At 49.4% G+C, this 24,290-nt stretch overlaps 1 protein-coding gene across 2 annotated transcripts in view; it reads right to left on the bottom strand.

The window, feature by feature from the left end:
* The window catches only part of NRF1 (nuclear respiratory factor 1), a 71,715-nt gene that overhangs the window by 7,168 nt on the left and 40,257 nt on the right, over positions 1–24,290 (bottom strand). For both annotated transcript variants that reach the window (XM_082075087.1, XM_082075088.1), the window contains exon 10: positions 23,458–23,582. In XM_082075087.1, coding sequence (XP_081931213.1) covers positions 23,458–23,582 — 125 coding nt within the window. The remainder of the gene's footprint in view (positions 1–23,457; positions 23,583–24,290) is intronic.

Below are 24,290 nucleotides of genomic sequence, written 5' to 3'. Positions count from 1 at the left end.
GGGCAGTCACCATCCCTGGAGGGCTGGACAGATGGACATGAGGTTCTCAGGACATGGGGCAGTGCCAGGGGTGGGTTATGGTTGGACTCCATGATCTTGAGGGTCTTTTCCAACCAAAATGATTCTATAGTGCCAAGTTTTTGCCCTGCTTTAGCACCTCTTCACCCTTGAGAGCCAAGCAAATGCAGCACAAGGAAAATATACTACTGGAGTCTCCAACCGTTGGGCACATTCCCAGTCCTTCAGGATCTGGAACACTGTCCTACTCAGCAACACAAGACGGGCCTTTTTTTCCCCAATATCAAAGGCCGAGTCCATTCCTCAAGGTGCATTTTTATCTCCTGTATGGTGTCCGGTAGTTGAAAGTGGCTCAGACCATCTGCTAAGGTGCTCAAAGGGCACAGAGAGTTAACTAGCAAAGCAGATCCACTCTTCAACACTCCAGTTCCACAAACTGGTTCTTCTCTGACCACAGACAAGGTGAGGTTCACACCATCCTGGCTGCCGATTCATCCCATCGCTGCTGAGGACCCATTTGTCAGCATCTCACACGGTTCTGCACCCGATAAAGCTTATTTAGTGGATATCTCACTCCTGGTATGAAGCAATCATGGATGGAAGATGGGCCGGAATGCCAACGCAGATCCTACCACCACAAAGGTCCCATCAGTGAAGAAGATGTAACAGTCTAAGGCAACCTTGGATGAAGCTCTTTCTGAAGCTGATCTGTAAGCATCAGGTTGTAATTTTTGGTTTAAACTAAAAGAGAGGAGATTCAGGCCAGACACAAGGAAGAAATATTTTACAGTGAGGGTGATGAAACATTGGCCCAGGTTCCCAGAGAGGTGGTGGATGAACCATCCCTGGAGACATCCCAGGCCAGGCTGGACAGGGCTCTGAGCAACCTGAGCTGGTGAAGATGTCCCTGCTCATGGCAGGGGGGGAAATGGGTGGGCTTTGAAGGTCCCTTCAACCCAAACTATTTGATGATTCTATGACCTGGCAGCAGATGATATGAAGGACCTTGCTGCCATGTCTTGTGAATGTTTGGTGTGCTCTCATCACGGTGGCAACCTGAGTTTACAGCTGGACAGTCAGGTTCTGCAAGCCTTGAAACACACCCTGAGTAGAAAGGTCTTCGTTGATACCAAGACAGGAGTTGTCTCAACAACTTGTATGGACATTCAGTGTTCATTCTGAAAGCTTAATCCTCATGTTAAATGCCCAAAGACACGCAGAACAGCTGGGAGAAGCTGAACAGTGTGTCATCTTGAGGGACCTCTCAGCTGCTACTCACTCACTGAGAGATGTCCTCTTCTCAGTTGAGATGGGCTCCTCCAGTGAATGTCTTGGCATGACCCTCTACACCATGGAAAAGCTGAATGGCAGGACCTTGCACGTAACGTTTTCTGCCTGGTGCTCAAGCAGGAACACAAGAGCAAAGTCCTGTAGCGTGAAGAGACGGGATCCAACCTCATTCTTGACCAGACAAGACAACAGCAGCCACCGTCCACATGTTGAACATCAACTCGAGACAGGAACCAGCCTCCTCTTCTTTCAATAAGTGCAAAATCCTTTTCTTCGGTAGCATCAGCTACAACGGAGAGCTGATCTCCTGCCAAAGCAAACTCCTGTGGGAACAGCCTCTGGAAAGGAAGGGTTGTGAGCAGCAAGAGGCAAATGGAGAATCGTTATCATTTGGTAGCCAGGAGTGATGCTGGCCCTGCCCTGATGTACCGAACCAGCCCAGTGCCACAGGAGTGGGAAAGGGAGATGGTGCAAACCTTGAAAACCTTTGGGGAGGCTGGTGAAGGAGGAATTGAAGAGGGATACTGTTTAGAGAGTGGAGTTTGTGGCTGTTGAAGCTGTGAAGCCACAAGAAATGCTGCTCTGAGTGCTGAGCGTGGAGGAGCAAGGGGCACAGGCCTGGAGTCACCAAGTAGCACAAAAATATTTGCTCTTGGCATTTATTTTATGGGGCAAAATAGAAAATGGACAATGACTTCGGTGATCACCTTGGAGCCCTAACAGAGCATAGGGTATTGTCTGTTTTTTAGCTAGTCGACAATCTTATCAAAAACCAGGATCTCGAAGGAGAGGTATATGTTCCCTCCCAAAAGGACTCCACAGCCCGCTCCAAATCATCAGAAGCCATGGTCAGCTGCAGCTCTTGGGGATCCACTGGCACCAGAAATGCACTCAGGACTAAGGAGAGAAAAGAGATCTGATGCCAAAGTTGATCCATCTTGCTTCGCCCTCTTGGACACTAAAAAGGGGCAAATGTTGAAAGCTGCCTGGTTTATAATTTGCTTTGAACACCTGCAAGAGCTGCAGGGCCAGGAGACCACCATGAGCAGCCTTAAGCATCTCTCAGCCCCCTGCTAGAGCTCTGAAGACCATAAAGTCCTCACGCCAACAATGGAAAAGGCTAAAAAGAGTGAAATTCTATGATTCTATGAATTTTTCCACTGGACTTTCTTGGCCATTGACCTCCACCTCATTCAGATGAGTCTTCTCAGTCTTCCCAGCTACCACCAAGAGGAAACAAGAAGAAACTTTGCTTAGTGTGACCCTACCATAGCATTTTGCAGTAGATATTCTTGTGACTTCTTTTTCCCCATCTTCGGAGGCACAGGGCTGAGCAGCCCAACCGAAATTCCTGCGCTCAGGAATGCACCACAGGGCCCCAGCACACACGGGTCAGCAGATACCATCTCATCGCTGCGTTCCGTTCCGAGCCAAAGGCGGCTTTTGGAGACAATGATGGAAGAATTCTCGTAGGCAATTGAAAATAACCAGCGTGCAGATTTTAACGCACAAATATCAAGCAGAGAAACATATCACTGGGGTTTCTGAACAACGGAATATTTGCCTTTGGTGGGCAGCATAATGAAAGGACAGCGGGTGTGCTTTGATATCTAGGACAGCCTGTAAATACATCAAGGCTGATGCAGGTAAGTAGGGAATAACCTGATCGTCTTTTCCAGAGTGGGACAGAATAAGATACAAAGTAGAAGCGCAGCATGGAAAGCTGCACTAGATATTTGAGGGAGGACAAAAAGCTAAACAGAAGGTTAGTGAAGCTCTGGAGCAAAGTTTCCATCACTGGAAGTGTTTTAGACCCAGGTAAGACTGACGCTGGGTACACCAGGGGCCGGTGTAAGACGAATTCCTTTCAACCTGGTACATGAACAAGGTTTTGCAGGCTCCATTTTACATAAAGAAGCTTTGGTTCACTGATAGTAGAATCACCAACAAGCAAATGCGAAACAGCACTAGGACATAGTGGACAAATCATTGGCACTAGAGGTTATTTCTTGGTTCATAGTCAACCACGGGATACACCTCATTCTCCCAGCCATGTATAATTCATTTTAGCAACATGGCAAAACAAGAGGGACCTGTTACACTTCACTGCTACCGGTTTTAAAAAGGATAGTTATGCAACTATACAGCCCTGTGCAGCTATTTGCAGTCACATCTGTGTTCTGGCAACACGGCCGGTATCGTTGCCTACAATAAAGGTGGCACAGCTAAAATAACTGCAGAGCAACTGTGTCCTTGAACGGAAACCTGGAGCAAAGACCATCCTGCTCCTCACCCAGACAGTGCTGGAGAATCCCTGGTGTTAGTGCTATCACATAAGAGCACTTCTCAGCATACACATCATGAACTCCCCACCAGATCTTTGTTAAATCCACATTGCTTTGCATGGGAAACTGGCTTGCCAAGATTTCCAGAAATTACCATCTTGACCACCTCCCTTCTGGTGGACTGACTTTGAGAGGCCTTCAAGAGCGGGGAAAGACGAGCGATGGGCATGAGGATGTATTTTCAGAGAAACAAACCCATTCTCTGTAATAAGTTCATGTAACACCAGCTAAAACAAGTGCTCTCAAAGTCACGTTACCCTGAAAAATCCTCCGACCGTAGAGAAACATCCGCAAACTGAACATGTCCCTTAAGATACGAGGTGTTGACGTGACACCACGGATGGGATTTCACCCGAAGTCAATGGCAGAAATCAAGCATTTCAGGAATCCTACCACACTCAGTGGTGACAAAGGAAGCAGAAGACATCTCTTAACACAGGCACCTACTTTAAGATAAGAAAACTGTCTTCTGTAAGCATGTCTTTCCCCTTTTTCTCCCCCCAGCTACTGCTAGAGCATCAATGTCTGACTCAAATTAGATGCCTCTCAGGACAAGATGAGAATCAGAAGGCTTTTCACCATCAGAAATGGCTTACTGAGAAATCACAAGAAGCCCATGGAGCGATTTAAGCTCTGAGAACTTTCTAGGCACACAACAGTCATAGCTCTTCCCTACACATCCTCTACACCATTCCTTTCAAAACACAGCAACTGTTCCACCCAACAATAGTCCTTATTCTGCAGTCCTTATTCTGTTTGCTGGCCGCAAGCATTACCTCAAGATCATCCATCATCTGTCTTTTCAAGAGCCATTCTGGCCAAAACCACAACAAAGAGAAAGGTAACAAGGCACCTGAAGTTCCGATAGCAAAGCTGAGTCACGGCCGCTCGCAGACGGAGAACTCAAGCCAGTGTTGCAATCTAGTAGGTTACATCAAAGTCTTGACTTTTCCTTAGAACAGAAGATAAGCACAGGAGACAACACAAGATGCAACAAGATACAACAGCATAGGATGTGGTCAGGACAGCCCTGGAGCCACCATTTCCTTCCCTGCATCCAGCCCGTCTTCTTTCAGAGTCTGTTGTGACAGGACAAGGGGTGATGGTTTTAAACTAAAGGAGGGAGATTCAGGCTGGACATGAGGAGGAATTGTTGGCCCTGAGGGTGGTGAGAGCCTGGCCCAGGTTGGCCAGAGAGGTGGTGGCTGAACCATCCCTGGAGACATCCCAGGCCAGGCTGGACGGGGCTCTGAGCAACCTGAGCTGGTGCAGATGTCCCTGCTCATGGCAGGGGGGGAACTGGGGGAGCTTTGAAGGTCCCTTCAACCCAAATCATTCTATGATCACTTCTCAGTCTCTCAGACTGTCCCTGAGTGTGACCTACCTGCTTAATATTGTCAGTGACTTGTTTGTTCCTCACTCTTGTCTCTTCTGGTTCTGTTTCAATGAGCTTTTTCCTTCTCTGCTCGTTCAGAGCAACAGGACCTGCTGTCAGTGACCTCCAAAGCCTGGTGGACCTGGGACCTCCAGCCCTACACCATTAGAAAGGCACGGGCCAGGATGCAACACCGTGCTTCCATGGGTCATTCTTCCTCCCACACATTTTGCTTCAGCAAAGACTGACAGATACTTGGGATCTTGCATCAAGGTGTTGTTTTAAAGCTGATGCTTGGTTTTTTCCTTATCTCCACATCTCGGACAGAGACCAACTTTCCTCCTCTAGCTGTGAGAGGACAGCTCATTGCACCAGCATCTTGGATACTTTTCTATTGTTTTCCTCTCTACAAGGGGGGAAGGGTCACACCTTAGCCAAGATCTGAAACACCTCTGGCTTAATCTCCCTTATTTCTCGGTGTTTTACCTTTTCCTCTAGGGCAGAGGAAGACGAACCATCCTCACAAAGGCACCTCTCAGTTACTGGTGGCTCCTTTCGGGTGACCACGGCAGGGCAGGTGTGATTGCACATCCCAATGAATTCGATATACAATCCAAGAGAATACACAAGCCCAGTCTTCATCCCAGAGAGCTGACCTAGAGGACACGCTCTCCCTTGTCAAATGACTAACAAGATCTCTGGAGATGATTCGAAAGCTTTGGGGGGTTTTGAGTCTTGGGGGCTGTTTTTTTTGGAAGTTTTTTAAGCTGCAATACTTTGAGACAAGAACACTGGGGCTGGGATTCCTGATTTACAGGAATCTCTGTTGCTGGAGGGGACAACCCAGCCTATCAAGTGACAAACGAACAGCTGTGCTCATGGAATTATCTCCAAATGCACCAGCATTTCCATGGAAAGAGCAAGACCCCAGTGAGCCAGCCTGATCCCAAGACTCTTCCCTGACACAGCAAAGACCCATTGGCTTCAAGTAGTGGTGACAAACATCTCCTCTGATGACACTGAGGTGCTGGAGTGAGTTGAGAGAAGGGAACGGAGCTGGTGAGGGGCTGGAGCACAAGTGTGATGGAGCGGCTGAGGGACCTGGGGGGTTTAGCTGGAGAACAGGAGCTGAGGGGAGACCTTCTGATCTCTGAACTGCCTGAAAGGAGCTTGGAGCCAGGGGGGTCGGGCTCTGCTCCCCAGGAACAAGCGTCAGGAGCAGAGGAAACGGCCTCAAGTTGCGCCAGGGGAGGTTGAGGTTGGATGTGGGGAACAATTTCTTCCCCCAAGGGCTGTGGGGCATTGGAACAGGCTGCCCAGGGCAGTGCTGGAGTCACCATCCCTGGAGGGCTGGACAGACGGACATGAGGTTCTCAGGGACATGCCGTAGTGGTGACTTGGCAGGGCTGGGTTAATGGTTGGACTTGATGATCTTAAAGATATTTTCCAATCAAAATGATTCTGTGATTCTATGACACTCCACAACTGCCATGCACCTCTGTCGTTGCAGCCCCTTCCTGACATACCAGAAGTCTTCCAGCTGCAATGAGGAAAATCTTGCAATTATTTTTAACATTGGAAATTATTAGTCTGAAAACCCAGGTCATCTGTTTCATCCTCCTTTGGATGTAGCTGAAAACTCCCATGAGAAGGGTGCTTGGGAAAGAAGGCAAAGCAGCAGCCTGGTCTCCTGACCATGGATTCGCTTCACGCCTCCAGCCCTCGTGTCCTACATAAGGTCACCTGTCCCTCCCTCTCCACGGGGTCTGAGGGTGAATTTAGAGCTTGGTAGCAGCACTTGGACACCAGCTGAGGGAGGATGAAGCTCAGTTCTTACCCAGACCTCACACAACATTGCTGGTTCCCCAGGGCATGCACCCTAAAACCAAACCAATTTGGCACATGGGAGGGGAGACAAACACGCAAGGGGTGTGTGTGTCTACCTGTGAAAAGAAAGCTTTTCTACCGGACTCCACAGCTGAAAGCTTAGCGAATAACCCTCCTAAGCCTCCTTGATCGGCTGCCTTTGCTGCGGAGTGAAGGGCACACCTGAGAAGATTAGCAGTCTATCACGGTCAATCATGTATATAGGAAACAAAGTTAAAAATAGAGAAAATGCAGCAAACCCTAATGTCTGCTCCAGTTAGGATTCGCTTTTCTTACCGTCTGTTTTCTGTTAATCAAAAAGACGGAGCAGAGAGGTGTTATCAGCACCAGGCTGCTCAGAAAGTGGAGATAGGAAACACCTAAGAATAAATCAGTCTCCTCCTCTTATGAGAAATCAAGATATTAAACTGATGAGAGGACAGGTGGGCAATACAGCACCTTAAAGTTTCTGGACCATCACCTAAGAAGGATCCCTGTCATATTTAGTGCTATTAACATCCACAGTGGCTCTTCCAGATGAAGCATTTTGTAACAGGACCAATTCTTATCCTACCTTTAAAAACAGCCTTTAAGGTCCTGTGTTTTCTGTGTGGTTTTCTTAAAGGCTACTGTGAGAATAAATGCAGTTTTTATCTAAAACTGATCAAATCTTTTATTACTTGAATGACAAAAGTCCATTTAAAAATAAAAGTCATTTGAATTGAATTCTATTCAGTGATTTACAAGGATGCTCAGAGATGTTCCTGTAGAAACTCTGCCAAATAATTATTTACTTAATTAAAATATGCCATATATCAGTGCTTTAAAAGTATGTAATATCTACCCTCCCGTGCTGTGTGACACACGGGACAGTTTACTTCTTTACTCAGCTTTCTGCTACAACATTCAGCTTATGGTTTCCTAAAGCTGATGGATGCCGGAAGCATAGTTGTGGGGTTTTCTCTCCTTTGCATTGCTGCTTTAACTCTGCATCATGTCCGAGACCTTGAAAAAGCCAAATTTTACAAATCGCAACATCCCCGCAGCCCCATCCATCACCACGATAGCTTGAGTGGAGTGTTATTAAAATACAGCCCCGTCCTGCTCCTCGCTAATTCTTTACTTAAATGACAATTAGGAGGGCGAGCTCGGCTTGCGGAATGCTAACAGGATTGGGCTGTAAGATACGAGCACACCCAGAGGCATATGCATCTCTAGAGGCTAAAACACCCATTACAAGATGCCTGGATGTAAATATATATATATGTGACACTGGATATGTTCCCCTTGAAAGTGTGAAAGGAGGAGAAAAACAAAGGATATGTAGATATAACCCCTTTAACCCCAAGAAACACCACATAGCCAGGAACCTAAAGGAACAAGTGGCAATAGCGACGACAGCTCAATCCCGTTATTCCAAACTAGCACCGCACAAATCCACTCACCTGATGAACTCTCTGCCAGGCTCCACTTGCAACCTGAACAGTCTGCTGCTAGGAAGCCTGACAATAAAATGCAAGTGTAAAAGGCTGAACAAATGCCAAATACCACAGTTGGGGAGGGGGGGAATTAAGCGGGGTCATTAATGTATTCATAGGAAATACATCATTTTGCTTGCTGGGTGAATTAAAAAATTCAGCGTCCACATAGGAGAAGAAAATTCAATGTCTAAATACGAGAAAATTCAATGTTCGCATATGATTAGAAAATTCCGTGTCCACATATGAAGGGAAAATTCAAAGTCCATATATGAGGAACACTCTAATATAAGGCAGAACAACTTAAATATTTCTACCTCTATATAGAACATTACGTGCATAAATGGGAGGAGAGTAAGTGAGAGGCAAGTGTAAGATACTTTAAGATATTTCTACCGTATTTTGCAAATATTGAGCTGAATGGTTGAATTGGACCAGAGGGGCCCGATGAGAAACGGCTGCACGTACATGAGAGGAGTAAAATCCACCTCGGAGAAGCTGAGGCCACCTCCAGTAAAACCCTTCACTATTCACTGAGTAACGAGGGATGAGGAATGAATGAGAAGCAGAAACGGCTGCCAAAGTGGCATTTCTACATATCCCCAGAGCACGAGGCTACAAAGCCCCTGAAATCCAGGCGCTCGGCCTCGTCGGAAGGAGCAAAACGCGTTTTTAAGGCTACGACAGACTCAGAACCTCAATGAGTTTCCCAAGTTTACGCTGCGCGATGGATCGCATGCGAACACGGGCATTAGCATACACTACAGAGCGTTTAGCGCACGGAGATACAGAGCAGCTATTGTTCGGGCAGTAAGGTAATCCGTAACTAGATAGGCTCTGGCTTCATCTACAAACCCATTTTCCCAGGATTTCCCTGACTCCTTCAGCAGGAGCCTCTCTCCTACAACAGAGCGCACATTCACGGCCAAGCAACAGGTCCAACACGACTGGTTCTGTCCCCCCATGTCCCCTCCCAGACCCTGCACCTCTTTGCTGGGGGAAGTCCTGTTCTTAAGCCAAGAGAGGTGACTTGAACCCCCAGCCAAGCAAGGTGCGTGGCTTTTGGAGGAGGAGAACGCCTCGGGAAGGCGTTCAAAGCTTTACCTTGCAGGTACGGAAAGTTGCAGCTCTGGTGTCTCTGCTGGAGCTTTACCTTCCGCTAGTTCCCACACTGCTACAGGGAGGTAAGCACTCTTCTTTTTTCCTCGGGGGGAAACAAGAGCTAGACACACACCTTAAGAGTCCTTTTTTTCTCTTTTCAAAGCATACCCTTCAAATTTAGCTATAGGAGCATCCCTGCTACAAACCAGCACATACCCGGCGTTAAGTGTTTTGGTGGACAAGGGACCATTTGGCACAGATCCGTCCTCCTTTTTCCGCCATGTAGGACCTGGCCCATCCTTGGCAAGGTAAGCAATAAATCACGGCAAATACACCACTCAGACGTGGAACGTATTGTGTAAAGAGCAAGTTTTTACAGTCCACATTCCTCCTTTTTTCGGATACCATCATCTTCCACTGCCCGGGCTGCGTGGCAGGTGGGATGGGTTCCTCCGTCTCTCTCCCTCTCCTGAAAGTACTTATTTTTGGTATGCTACTGCCTCTGGCAGATTCCTCCCTTTGAAAGTCTGCACATCTGTCGATAAGAAAAAAAGACAACAAAAAAAGCTTGGACTCCGGCCTGGTGACTGAAGGCACAGAACGTCTGCGCACCGGGGCAGAGCCTGAGCCACCCAGGCCGGGAGGAAACCTCTCTGAACGCCAAGAGAAGGCAACGATGGCTGCAGGGAGAGAAATGCCCCTTTACTTTGCAGTAAACAGGGGTCCTCCAGGTGTTCAGTCCCTGCAGGTCTCACCCCGGGTGCACAGGGACCCGCAAAGGGGAGAGTCGTGACACACGGACCCGCGCGGACAAAAACTGCAAGAAGAGTCAAGTGCTTGTGCAACAGCTTGTCCTGGGGCAGGACGGAACAGGTCGGAAACAGTTTGCCGAGAGCGAAAGGAGCGGTGGTGGCTGGAGAATCCCTTCTGCTTTGCATCTGTGGGTGATTCAGACCAGAGTCCTGCTCGCTGGCTGCTCTGGCTCAGACCGCAGGTCCCTTCGGAGCAGAAGTGAGAAAGCGCCTCTCGGACAGCAGCAAACAAGCAGAAAACCTAAAACTCAGCCGTCAGAGTCACGTTAATTTGCAAGGGGACTCCAAACCTCTTAACTCCTAGTTGGAAGTGCGACTCGGATCCTTTTTTTGCAAAGAAAACGTACCAGAAATCTCTGACAAGGTTTGGCCAAGGACGTCGTAAGGCACCTGGGGGTTAGAGCAACAGGAACAACCAGGAGCCAAATCCATCGATGGGAGATAATTGAACACAAATACTCCCGATGATGATCCCTGTGACTTCAAAGGAGCTGAACATACTATATTTATGTCAGCAGCAACAACTCAGCTTCCATTAGCTATACGTTCACCGGTTAAATGCAGTGGTCCTGTTGTGCACACACCAATTAGAGTCCCCGAACGCTTGGGAGCACAAAGGGGGTTTTTTTCTGGTTTGGTTTTGTTTTAATGGGAAGGGGTGGAAGGGAAGAGATCAGCCAGCTCAGGGGAATAGCAGAGAGCCTTTCACTGCGAGGTCTTGCGCTCAAATCTGTCGTAGGGCAGCGCTAACAGATGGCCACTTCTGAAGGCTGTTCTGCAGCTTACACGGAGCGAGGGATTGTCTCAGGCTGCTGGTGGGCAAGTTATTGGAGCCACAAACACGCCACTGGCGGGCTTTTGGCAGAGATGGTAGAGAAACCAAGGGATTACATGGGTACGAAGCAACTGCTGCCTACCTGATCAAAGGCACCTCCTTCCCGGAGGGAATTGAGGCGAATTGTTGGCAGTTTAGAGCTGCCGCTGCCTACACGGTGCAGGAACCTCTGGATCTCGGTCTGAGCTGTCATCGGCTCCTCCGACGCGTCAGCACCCGTCCCTGCTCACCAAACGTCCCTTCGGACACGCTTGAGGGTTTAAAGATCAAAATAATGGGGGGAAAACAGATGAGGAAGCTCAGGGACCTGTGGCAGTAACGGGTCAAACCCACGGGGAGGGAAAGTTTGCTACGATGTGTAAGCTGGGTATGGGAATAACAAACATCATGATTAATTGTAAACTAATTCCAAGTTAGTGCTCCCTCAGTCTTTCCCTTCTCAGAGTCCACATCTTCTCCAGCGTGTGCTTTAACTTTCTGCGGGCAGATGGTAAGAAATCCACCAGTGACCGAGTGTTCCTGGAGCAGAAGGGGGTCCCCGCGAGCCACCAGAAAGTGTCACTCAGAGAGGAATTTGTACCTATCAGGGAATAAATTAAAACAAAGGATACGGAGGGTGGGAGGAACAAGTCAAAATCATGCTTAGAAACGCCACGTCTGCTTTTGGAAAAGATTCAGAGGAAACCACTTCAGGAGAAATTGCTTTTTTGTTTGTTTTTTCTTCTTCTTGGAAATTGTTTTGCAGCTTCACGCTGACTTGCAGAAGCTCCTGTTCAACTACACCGACTTGCTGATGGACTCGTGCAGCCGAGGAGACACAACCTCCCGCAGCAAGCAGATGCCACCATCCCGCTCTCGTGTGCTGGCCTGCCAGGCTCTGAAACGCGGGGAAAATAGGGCGATTCCCCTGCAATCTTCCTGCCCAGCTGTTTACGAGCTGCGGATTACGGCTGTCACATGAGCTGCTTTACAGCAAAGCCAAGCTGTCTTGGTGAGCTGAGAAGGTCACTGGGAGACAGGGGCCTCCAGGGACAAACACACCACCCTCCTCTGCAACCCAGGGGCGCCAGGAAAAGCGTTCCCAACTGGTCAGAGGGCAAGGAAAAATGGGTTTACCTTCAAGCCCTCTGCCCAGCTCTCATTAGGACTCACTCAGTGAAAGGGAAGAGGAGGGATGACCCCGGGGGTTAGTCTCGTGTTGTCCGTTTACCAGCAAAGCTGGAACAGCCCTTACAGCGACACATTTACCTTCTCTCTTCCTTGTGTGTCCACAGGTGAGGGCATCCCACCAAACTCTTGGACAAGGCCACCCAAGTGTCACCAGCCAAGTGATGCCACGGTGGAGCTGCACCTCCCCAGGCTCTTGTGTAACCTGCTGATGCCTCAAAGCGTAAGCAAATCAATCCTAAAGCAAGAAACATTGTTGTCTTCGAACCCAAAATCTAAGCCCTGAACATCGGGGTCAATGAAGAGGAACAAGTTTCACTTGGAAAAACAGAAGCCTGAAGGTTCAGCGTGGCCACGCGGGACAATGAATTAAAACCTGCCACCTTCATCATCCTGCCATAGGCAGGTCTGGTGGGCAATGAAAACATTTCTGCAAGAGATATCGCTCACAGGCTCAGTGGTTGCAGGACAGGGCTCTTTACTATGCCCCAGAGGCACAAGACAGATGGGGTTGTGCTTTTAGGCTTTAAAAATCAGTCCCTGCCACAGAGACCCAAGGAAGAGGATAAATAGAGTCACAGAACCATCCTCCAGACACACTCAGAAAAAAAGCAATAGAGGAACTCGAGAGGTCAGACCCTGCTAAGAAAGCAGCTGAGGCTGTTTTCAAAGAAGGGCTGAGCACTTTTTGAAGGCAAATTAAAATAAAACGGCACCTGGAGCAGTTTGGAGATGTCCACTCCGCATGGCGGGGCTGGGAGGTGGGAACACACAGTCCCAAATGGAGCACGGAGCAGGGGAGATTGAGGAGAGAACAGAAAGCTAAAAGTCGCTCCAACTTGGGTCTAATACACAAGACTATGAGCTTCAAGAATGAAAAGACACACACACCCTGCCTCGATGCACCGAAGAGCTGTACTGCGGGATGCCTCAGCCTGTAGCTGAGCTTACGGGGTGTTTTTCCTTCCAGTGGGGTGCCCGGCGGCAGCGGAGGGGGGGAAGCTCACAAAGCCCCATCTCATTTCCTAAGATGCCTCCCACAGTAACAACAGCTTGCTGGGATTTGAGCCAGCTTCCCATTTGGATCAGATTGCACCCTACGCCCACTGACAGCCATTAAGAGCCTGGAGCTCACAAACTGCCCTGGGGTCAGACCAGCCTCTATCCATTCGAAGCCCAGGAACATTTTCCGCAGCTCCGCCAGCGTGGCCTGATCCAGCCCGGCTCACAGGGACAAACGGTACCTGCAAGGGAAGGCAAGAGCTGTGCCCTGCTGTCATGAAACAGCAGATTGCAGCCTAGTTTGGCCGGGAGGTGGGGGGATTAAAGAGCCCCTTTCCATCTGCCCTGATTCAGTGTAATCGCAGGCTGCGCCTTCAATTCCCCAAGCCCTTGAATGTTAGAATGGGGAGAAGTGGCACGGCACAGGTAGAGAAACAGCAGTGACATCCCCAGCGTCTTCTGCGGTCGCAGCAGCCACCCAGAGATGGGGATGAGGGGACACTATTTCTCCAAGCAGGCTAGGCATCTTGTAAGATAAATCTGCACTGAAAGATGCTACAGAGGGTCCAGAGCAGGAACCGTCACCCATCCCAACCCCAGGCAACAAGGGGTGAGTTGGGATCAGCTAACTATGCCCAACAATTTGGAGAGACATGGACCTGTTGGAGAGGGTCTAAAGGAGGTCACCAAGATGACCAGTGGAAGGACAGGCTGAGAAAGCTGGGGTGTTCATCTGGAGAAGAAAAGCTGCGGGGAGACCTTATTGTGGCCTTTCTGGACTTAAAAGGGGCCCGTTAGAAAGATGGGGACAGACTTTTGAGCAGGGCCTGTTGTGATAGGAAAAGGGGTGATGGTTTTAAACTAAAGGAGGGAGATTCAGGCTGGACATGAGGAAGAAATTGTTGGCCCTGAGGGCGGTGAGAGCCTGGCCCAGGTTGGGCAGAGAGGTGGTGGATGAACCATCCCTGGAGACATCCCAGGCCAGGCTGGACGGGGCTCTGAGCAACCTGAGCTGGTGAAGATGTCCCTGCTCATGGCAGGGGGGGAACTGGGGGAGCTGGGAAGGTCCCTTCAACCCAAACTGTTCTATGACTCTATGAACTCAAGACGTAAGCCTTGCTCTGCTCTGGGAAGCAGCTCACCAAGCCAGCGGGCAAGGAGGGTGAGCAGGGACCTCTCATTTGGAATTGCTTGGAGGAGCGGAAGAATGAGCAGAGATTGCGTCAGCAGGAAGAAGTTGTCCTTGGTTGTCTCCTGTTAAGTCAGAAGGTCTTCCAGAGAAGGGCTACAATACCCAGTGTCTCACAGGGTTCAGAAAACTACAGAGGGGCTGCCACACGCTCAGCATAGGTTTGAACGAGTTGTTATTACAGGCAGAATCCATCACACATGAACTTCATCCTGGGAGCACTGAGGAAGGAGCAGCAAAACACAGGCTGGTTTTGATTTCAGCTTAATCTACCAGCCACCTAGTTCAACACTTGCAGGTTTGAATGCTCAGACCCACAGGTGAGCTCTGCCAGCACAGGTATGTCCAGCAGAAATGGCAGAAAGCTGCTTTCCCCAGCTTGATGTTGCCTGTGGTCCCTTCACAAGTACCCACCACCCTATTTTGGAATTTGGCAGGAGCTCCATGAAGAAGCTCCGCTGGGACAGCTCTGCCAACCAAGCCTTGGTCTGGGTCAGGAGAATAGAATTATTTTGGTTGGAAAAGACCTTTAAGATCATCGAGTTCAGGGCAGTGGTGGAGTCACCATCCCCGGAGGGGCTGAGCAGACACAGAGATGAGGACCCAACACTGCCAAGTCCACCTAGAGGACCCTGGCCCTCAGAACCTCATGTCCGTCTGTCCAACCCTCCAGGGATGGTGACTCCACCAGTGCCCTGGGCAGCCTGTTCCAATGCCCCACAGCTCCTTCCAGGGGAAATATATTTCCAGATGTATTTAGAGAAACACACTAAGTACACTGACTGCCGTTCCTTACCTGCTTGTATTCAACCTCATCACTTTTAGACAAAAGCTTGCCAAAGGATTAGGATACTCATCTCTTGCAGGCACCCCAAAAACACTGATGTAACCAACCAAACTGGTTTAACTCCAAAGTCCTCCTCAAATATCTAAGTCTTACAGTCAGGCTGCATATACATTAAGGAGATAAGAACCCCCACGATACGCTATCAACACAAAAAACCCTCTCAGACAAAACTCAGGGCCTCAGCAGCGTGGCTCTCAAAGCCAAGTTGTCGAGGACTTTGTCTCCATAAATTGAAACAAATGCCTGGAACTCAATGTGAATTTAACATCAGATGAAAAGTCACATTAAGAGATGGAGAAAAGCAAGATCCAGTGAATACAGATTTATGCCACATACAGCACTTTGCCTCCCAAAAGGCTTGGCTTCTTTTCAGTGTCCTCCACTGAGCAGCTCCTTCTGAAGCCACCTGGATTATTGAGGGACTGGGAGTGATGAAACAGAAACCTGGACAAATATCATACAAATACACCAAATAAATAGGGATTCGAGTTCAACCACAATGAATTTGTAGACAAGCAGAACATTCTTTCAGAGTGTTCCCAGCCAGATCAACTCCTTACTCTTTCATGAAGAAGTGTCACCATGGGAAGGAAGCTTAGTCTTGGGAAAGTTGGGAAAGTAACAACTCTATGCAATGAGAAAATAGGGTTATTGCTGCAGGGGAGAGGGGGAAAGCAGTGCCATGAAAAACCCTTGTGAAAATAAGGCTCTGTAAGGAAGACGATTGAAGACACCAACCCTGTGTGCTTTCCTAAAGCCATGGTTATCCCAGGCTGGCTCAGGGCATGGTGGGAAGCCAACACGCTCGTGGTTCCATCCTTCCACACATGAAGCAACCACGTCCCTTCGCCTTCTCAGCCCTGAAGATCTCAGGTCCTAAAATCCATTTGCCACAATGAAGCAAAGAAGAGAAGAAGTTTTCTTGCTGACTGCTGGATTTTGGTACTAAAGAGGACCCATGTGTGAAACGATTTGGATCCCTCAACTATGGAGTTTCCAAACACAGTAATTCCGAAGGCAGATCGATGAATACAGCGTCAGTAGATCTGAATTTGCCAAGAGAAATTCAAGTTTGGCAAAAAGAACTTAAGCTTTCTGAAACAATCACAAAGATGGGAATTGCCTTAGATCAAAACTGCTTTAAAGTATCGCAACAGACATCAGGCAGCTTCTCTTTTAAATGTACGGATAAAGCAGAAATCCTGCCCAGCCTGGCGTCAATGCCAGTCCTGCTCCCTCTCCCAGCCCAGAACAAAAGGGAACATATTGCAACTATGCTGAGAGAGGAGGGCTGCCGCCTATTTCTTTAAATGTAATGTTAATGCCTTGTAATCAGCTTTAATTTTTAAACAGACCCAGCCCTCCTGTCCATTTCCCCTAAGTCAGGACACGTGGAAGGTAAATGGGCTGTGCTTAAACCGGGACAGCATCAGCTGTGACAGCTGGAGAGCCTGTAAGTCTCAACTGCTGATAACAGGAATGGATGTCAAACCTCACCAGGGGAGGGGAACTGGGGAGGGCAAGGGAGGTGCTGGAGATGCCGTAAGGTCATCGAGAAGCCCAGAGATAAGGCCAGATGGGGAACGGCTCATTGACTGGATGGGAACTCACTGAACCCGCCACGACTCGAAGAAACGCTGGAAGTGACCAAACAGCAAAGGACTTGGCAGTGACTCCCATCCCCAAGGAAGGTGGTTTCCCCTCTTGGGGGGTTGCTAAAACCACCACAAAGATACTGAGGAGCAAAGGTGAGAGTCTTTTAGGGGACAGCAAGAGATCGAGCCAAGAACTGAGTAATCCCTGGTGTCCAGCCAGGACGCTGCTTTCTCTCCTTGCAGTCTCAAAGGCATGTTTTGGAGCTAAAGGAGCAGCCTGTAGACATCATGTGAGACTTGGACACAGAATGGCAGCGCAAAACCACCCAGGAGACTCTCCTTGCGCTCCTCCGCTGCTCTGCGAGAGACCTGCCGTACATCACGAGTGCTCATCACATAAACAATTCTCCCCAAGGAAATAAAATGACAGAGCCCATAAGCCTCCCTACCCCAAAAGCCAAACTGTACCCAGAAATCACCTTTCTGTTTCTCCACCAAGGGACTTACCAAGGTCACTCAACAAGCCAAGGGAAGCCCTAAAGCCACCAGCATTCAAGTGCCTTGGCGTCTACCTCCAACTCTACTCAAACAACCCAACAAACTGTCCCTGCCGGGATTTTTGCGAAGCTGCCTTCACGTAACACAACAGCACGTTGGTGTCGGTAGCCCCTGGTGAGTTGGATCGAAGGGAAAATCTGGTCAGCGACCCAGTACGAGAGGGACTTGTCTGAGCCGCTATTTTTAGCCCCGGTTGGTGGGCAGACAAATCCTAATCGTCAGCGGCGGCTGCCTCGTCATCAGTCCCAAGATGTCAAACCAAAGCCGCGCGGCTCCAGCGTCAGAAGAACAGCCTGAGCCGAGCGCACCGCCGGCGCTGCCCAAGAGTAATGCAGGACAGCCGTAAAGAGCACGAGAGCCGTCACGATGGCTTTAAAGCGGCAAGGCAAGCTGTGCCAAAATGAGCAGAAATCCTGGTGAGGTTCAGCGTGAATGGAGCAGCGATCCCGGGTCTTGGAAATACTTTGGCCCTTGTGCTGGGAAAGGTCGAGCAGCTCCATGCTTGGCATAGAATAAGCTCGTTTTAACTGAGGTTTGTACTAATGTATATTACTCGGAGCACATCACGGCCTCCTTGCTGACAATAATTCATTTATGCACGGTAATTCATCCTCTAGGAAACACCTCTCCCTGTTCCATGCTCAGCGCACGCACCCAGGGACTCACTCATCTGCTTCAGCTCTCCTCGCTGGCTGCCACTCACCTCTTCTCCCCTGTTGTAAGAAACACATCTGCAAAAATGATTTTCCTCACTTCTTTTTCAGATTGGGATGAAATCATACCTGTTTCAGGGCAATACTTCATTAAAATACTCTGTTCCCACTGGGAAGGCCCTACAAAAAGCTTGACTCTTTCCTTCCTGTCCACTTGGATGCAAGCAAGCTCATCTGCGCTTTGCCAAGTTGCTAGCGACTCATTTGGCTCCATCTTCCCTAAAAAAGGAGATCCAACAGGAAAAAAAGATTTATTTTAAAGACTGACATTTGCAGCAGATCAGCCTCCAAGCCCCGCCCCCCAAGCTTCTTTTTTACTCATGCAAAAACATCACCAGTTACCAGCAGATCAATGTGCCAAACCTCCCCGTCCCGAGGCATCCGAAAGCACGGACAGGCAGTTCCCTTCGCTGGGTTTGCCCGATGTATCTCCCTCTGCCTTCACGCTCTCTAGGAGACGTGCACAGCGCAGAGAACGGGATCCTGAGTCCTGCCTTGCCCTCCTGGATGTGTTTTTAAGTCTAAAGAGCCGCCGCGGAACCCGCCGGGACTGGCAATCCCGCTCCAGGCCCGGAGGTCTCTGCTGCCGAGAGGAGGGTTCCCCGTCTCCCATCTGCGCAGCCGAGGGTGGAGACACGTTTCCACCTGACACCTTTATTGATTTTATGTGGGAAGCTCAGCAACCTCACACCCAGGGCTGAAGGCTTTTTTTCAGCATTTAAACCACTTCTGATACAGAAATCACCAACCGGAACAACTCTTCCGTGCAGCAAGTTGCCCGTCACCCTAAATGCCGCTATAGGTTCGTTTATCCTATGCTAACTGGCGCGTATCCTACGCTAACTCCTGTACTGACGCCTTATTTCCTCTGTTTGCGAAAGCAGAGATCTTGCTAATCCCCCTTTGCCCACGTCACAGTCCTAATGCTCTCCCCGGGCTTCCATCACAACTCGATAATCCTGGCTCATAAGCACGGCTCCCTCTGGCTCTATGGAGAGCTGGGTTTGGGTTTTTTGGATGACTAAGGGGTTGGAGAAGGGGAGGACTCGCTGTAGGCAACGCGTGGTGCCCACCTGTACGGCTGCCGTGCCACCAGCGGGCACATCGGTGCTCCCAGGAGCATCTCCAGCAGCACAGGGAGGAGATAAATCAGTAAAACCTGCTTTGGCGTCAGGAAAAAGAGCAGCAGTCACCGCACGTGAGGGTGGAGGTGGACAAGCAAGGAGCCAGCGAGTCTCTGGCTGTGCTTATCGTGGCTCTGATACATCAATTCCCCGATCACAGCTTGATTTCACACCTTCCAGTGCCGCTTCTCCTCTTCCCAACAGCAGCTCTTTCTGCTGTGGCTGCTTCCATGCCCTGTTTTGGAATCCCAGCTGGAGCTTTGAGCACACCACCCCTCTTTGCCTTCAAAATGCTGCACAAAACCACAATAACCCCAGGTTTGTGACGACACCGAGGCCATTAAACCGACCCGTCCTTCCCAGGCAGCGCTGCGCGTCGCTACGGCCCCGCGCAGGCACAAAGGCTTCATCAATATTTAAAGACGAAGCCAGGAAGCCTGTAGCCCAAGCTGCTTTCAAGCGCCCGGATCGGATCGATGTCAAACAAAAAGGCTGCGGTGTGAGGATGCTCCGGGCCGCAGGCTGGCACCGTCACCTCCTTCCCAACGCCGATCGAGTTTCTCTTCTCCAGCTCCATGGGGCTGGGACGGCTCCAGCTCCAGCCCGGAGCGCATCCAGGAATCAGCCTCGGAGCGCAGAGTTTCCTCTTACCGAAGCATTTTCAGTTTGCAACCGACTTCAGAAACCGGTGCTGCTACGATCCCCTTGGCTTGCTATGAATATTACTTTGCTTTAACACCAGCCACTTAAGAACAAAACATCTGAGGCTCAAACCGTGGGGTCATCGGTTCCAGCATCCCGACTCGGAGCAGATGCTTTAGAGTAGCAAGAAAACCATAATGCACTTAGCGAGTTTGACACGGCATGGGAGGAGGAGATCTTATTTCCCTTCGCTATAAATGTAACCGATCACAAGATTATCCGCAGCCCTTTTGCAGTTCAGCTCCTGGGCTCCCTCCTCCCTGCAAGACCGAATTCAGCCCCAGCTCCATGGACACACAGAAATTGTCCCTTTTTAGCCACCTCGGTTCTCTTGTATCAATTATTATTCACATGGCAGAGAATGAACGAGGAAAACACCACATCAAGATAGAAACGAAAGACTAAAAAAAGAGGATAATTCCATCTAATGGCTAAAATCAGGAACAAAACACCTTGCCTCAAGTAAAACACCTCAAGTAAATTTGTTTAATTACTGTCTTGGTTTCCCTATCAATAAGATGGGAGTAAATTTGTTTCCTTATCAATAAGATGGGTGTAAATTTATGTCCCTTCCAGGCAAACTGGTGCATGTAAGGGATTGAAATCATTCAAAAATCAGAATGCCCTAAGGAAAGGTAAAAGCATTCCTAGAGAGAAGCTTTTATTGGAAATATGAGCAAATGAAGACTTTGCAAGCAATAGAATTTGCTGGTTAATACCATTATGGCTCTGACAGTCATTTTTTCCTTCTTCCTGCAACCAATTGCACGAAATCACTCCCCATTTCCTCTCCTCCCGACAGGAGGACACACAGACAGGTTTGTCCCCACTGCATCAAATAACCAAGCGCCGGCGTCGGGCTCACGCTCGCACCCTGGGCTTCGGGATACGGAGGGAGCAGATAAATCCTTGGCGACGGTGCCAACGCCAAAAATCCATCTGCTCTCCATCCCCAGACAGAGACAGCGGGAATGGATACCAGCATCTCCCTCCATCCCTAAGGGAGATATATTAGCTGGTTACGTAATAAAACTAACAGCATGGCGCTTCCGAGGGCCGCCGCGCTGACAAAAGCCCTTCCCCTTAATACCACCGGAGATTAGAGCAAATCGAAGAAGAGTGGGAACGAGGCGAGGGGCCGCGGGCGAGGGTTTGCACAAGAGGAGAATGCTGCAGTCTCTCCCCTTAATGCACTCTAAATCCCAGCTGATTGCCAACTCTGCTGCAAGAAAAAACAGAAATAAAAGGAAAAAAAGAAAGCCCAGCCCACATTAAAATGATATTAATGCTGGGTGAGGGAGGTAGAGTGACTCAGGAAGGGTGTGGAGGAGGAGAGTTGTTTAGGGGAAGCATCCAAAGGAATCCAGACCGTGAAAGCATTTTGGAAGCAAACCAAAAGGAATCGGGGGTGCCGAGCTGCTAAAGGACACTAACATGCTTTTATAAATCTGATTAGTTGCTGGTTTTGAGCATCCAGGGGCAGATCCTGCCTTCGATGAACACACATCACTCATCCCCCTCCCGCCAGGCGGCCGGCAGAGCAGAATACGACACAATCCAGCTCGTCCCTCTTGATATCAGACGCGTTCCCCGCTCCCAGGACGGGGTTTTCACTTCATTTCTGCTCCCTCTTCAGGCTGGCTGACTCCACAGCAAGGCGCAGCCAGCCCAACACCCCGAGGACAATTACTCTGCCCTCTCCTGCCTCCTTTTCTCCACAAACTAAATATCGATGTTTTCAAACGAGCGCGTTCCCTATGAGATGAGATTTTGCTGGAAGCCAAACTTGAGGTCTCATCTCGCCAGATTTCTGCTTTACGAGCAAAGTGTCAAGGCGAGATGTCGTCGCGCTGCCACCCAACCGCACGTGCTCGTTCCCCCTTTGACAACCAGCATCCAAACAGCCCCATCCTTAGACAATGTTTCTTTACAACTTCACACTTTGCATCCTTTTTAAGCTTATTTTGACACAACTCCTTCCATTTGGCCAGGAAGGCCAATGGCATCCTGGGGTGTATTAGAAGGGGGGTGGTTAGTAGATCGAGAGAGGTTCTCCTGCCCCTCTACTCCGCCCTGGTGAGACCACATCTGGAATATTGTGTCCAGTTCTGGGCCCCTCAGTTCCAGCAGGACAGGGAACTGCTGGAGAGAGTCCAGCGTAGGGCAACAAAGATGATTAAGGGAGTGGAGCATCTCCCGTGTGAGGAAAGGCTGAGGGAGCTGGGGCTCTTTAGTTTGGAGAAGAGGAGACTGAGGGGTGACCTTATTAATGTTTATAAATATATAAAGGGTGAGTGTCAGGAGGATGGAGCCAGGCTCTTCTCGGTGGCAAACAATGATAGGACAAGGGGTAATGGGATCAAGCTGGAACACAAGAGGTTCCACTTAAATTTGAGAAGAAACTTCTAAGTGAGGGTGACAGACACTGGCCCAGGCTGCCCAGGGGGGTTGTGGAGTCTCCTTCTCTGCAGACATTCAAAACCCGCCTGGACATGTTCCTGTGCGACCTCACCTGGGCGTTCCTGCTCCAGCAGGGGGATTGGACTGGATGAGCTTTTGAGGTCATTTCCAACCCCAAACACACTGTGATACTGTGTGATACTGTGATAATCGAAATAACCAGTGAGTTCCATCTCTGAACTGGGAAAGCACGGTAAAGGCATCACGCAAAAGAACAGGGCACCTGGAGGTAGTGGGTGAGCACCAACTAGACACGTTCACACTCCAGTATCGCCTCGTGAACTCATTTCTACAAACTGTTTTATTCACTACGAGCTTAGTTGGAATAACCGCAAAAGTCACCGGACTCGTCAGAAGAGACATCCAGGTAATAGGTGAGAAACACTACAGAGAATCCCGAGATCTGAATTATTGACCATGGTGGCAAGATGGAAAATAAAGCAGGAGGCAAAAAACCCAAGGCCGATGGCAGAGGGATGACTGGAGGGTGTCACTGAGCAGAAGAGCGACAGTTGCTCAAGAGCAGCCAGCAAACATCCAAAATAAGTCTTGAGGAAGGAAGGAAGGAAATGACTGTAATAAAACATTGGTCATACTCTGCCGCTTCACAGTGAAGCATTTTGGAGATGATTTATTACAGCACCGACTTGTTGTGTTCATTGAGAAATCTGGTGCTCCCTGAGCTGGGCACCGTACAGATACAGAGTTGGGAACAGTCTTCCCACCCCAAATTAAAGCTCAATAGCAAGTTGGCAGAAGGAGGAAAAGAGCAGAGCCACCAGCACCACGGCATTAAACAAGAGGTTAGTGCTACCATTTTATTTGGGCTTTAAGTCACAACCTCCTCAGTGACCATCTGCAGTGAGGCAGAACAGTTTAACTACCAAAAACTCGACATTTCAAGTGAAAGAGAGAAAAAAAACCCTGGCTAAGAGCAAAGAGTAAATGCAGACAGGGTAAAAACTTTCTGGCGGCCTTACCATTGGCATCTTGGACTCCGGTAAGTGCTCCGACTGCTGCTGCGGTTTCACCGGACAGGACGATTTGTCCTCCGCCTTGAAGGGTGGCTTCGGCGAGCGTGGCGACCGCGTGGGCAGCTGCTTCACTGTGGCACAGGGAGGGAGAAAGAGGAATTAAACACATCAAAGAAACAAATAACTCCAGTAGCAGCCGTTTTAACCAGGTCAAGAGAACAAATCCAGAAAGCCAGGATTCTCCCTGGGCCCAGATGAAGTTATCCAGAGCAGGAAATCTCCAGTGGAGGAGGAATACATGGAAATAAGCTGCTTTTTTCAGCTTGTAGATCTCTCAGTCGGAACACCACTGCCTTCCCAGGGGTCAGTGTTGGGTCCAGTCCTGTTGAACATCTTTATTGACGATTTAGATGAGGGGATTGAGACCATCATCAGCAAATTTGCTGATGACACCAAGCTGGGAGGGAGTGTGGAGCTGCTGGAAGGCAGGAGGGCTCTGCAGAGGGATCTGGATACACTGGAAAAATGGGCTGATTCCAATGGGATGAAGTTCAACAAGGCCAAGTGCCGGGTGCTGCACTTTGGCCACAACAACCCCCTGCAGCGCTCCAGGCTGGCACAGAGTGGCTGGAGAGCAGCCAGGCAGAAAGGGACCTGGGGGACTAATGGACAGGAAGCTCAACATGAGCCACCAGTGTGCCCAGGTGGCCAAGAAGGCCAATGGTGTCCTGTCCTGTATCCAAACCAGCGTGGTCAGCAGGACAAGGGCAGTGACCCTTCCCCTGTGCTCTGCATTGGGGAGGCCACACCTGGAGTATTGTGTTCAGTTCTGGGCCCCT

This window comes from Streptopelia decaocto (assembly GCF_964273445.1).
Source record: "Streptopelia decaocto genome assembly, chromosome: 1".
NCBI lineage: Eukaryota > Metazoa > Chordata > Aves > Columbiformes > Columbidae > Streptopelia > Streptopelia decaocto.
This window is presented reverse-complemented; position numbering and strand designations above follow the sequence as displayed.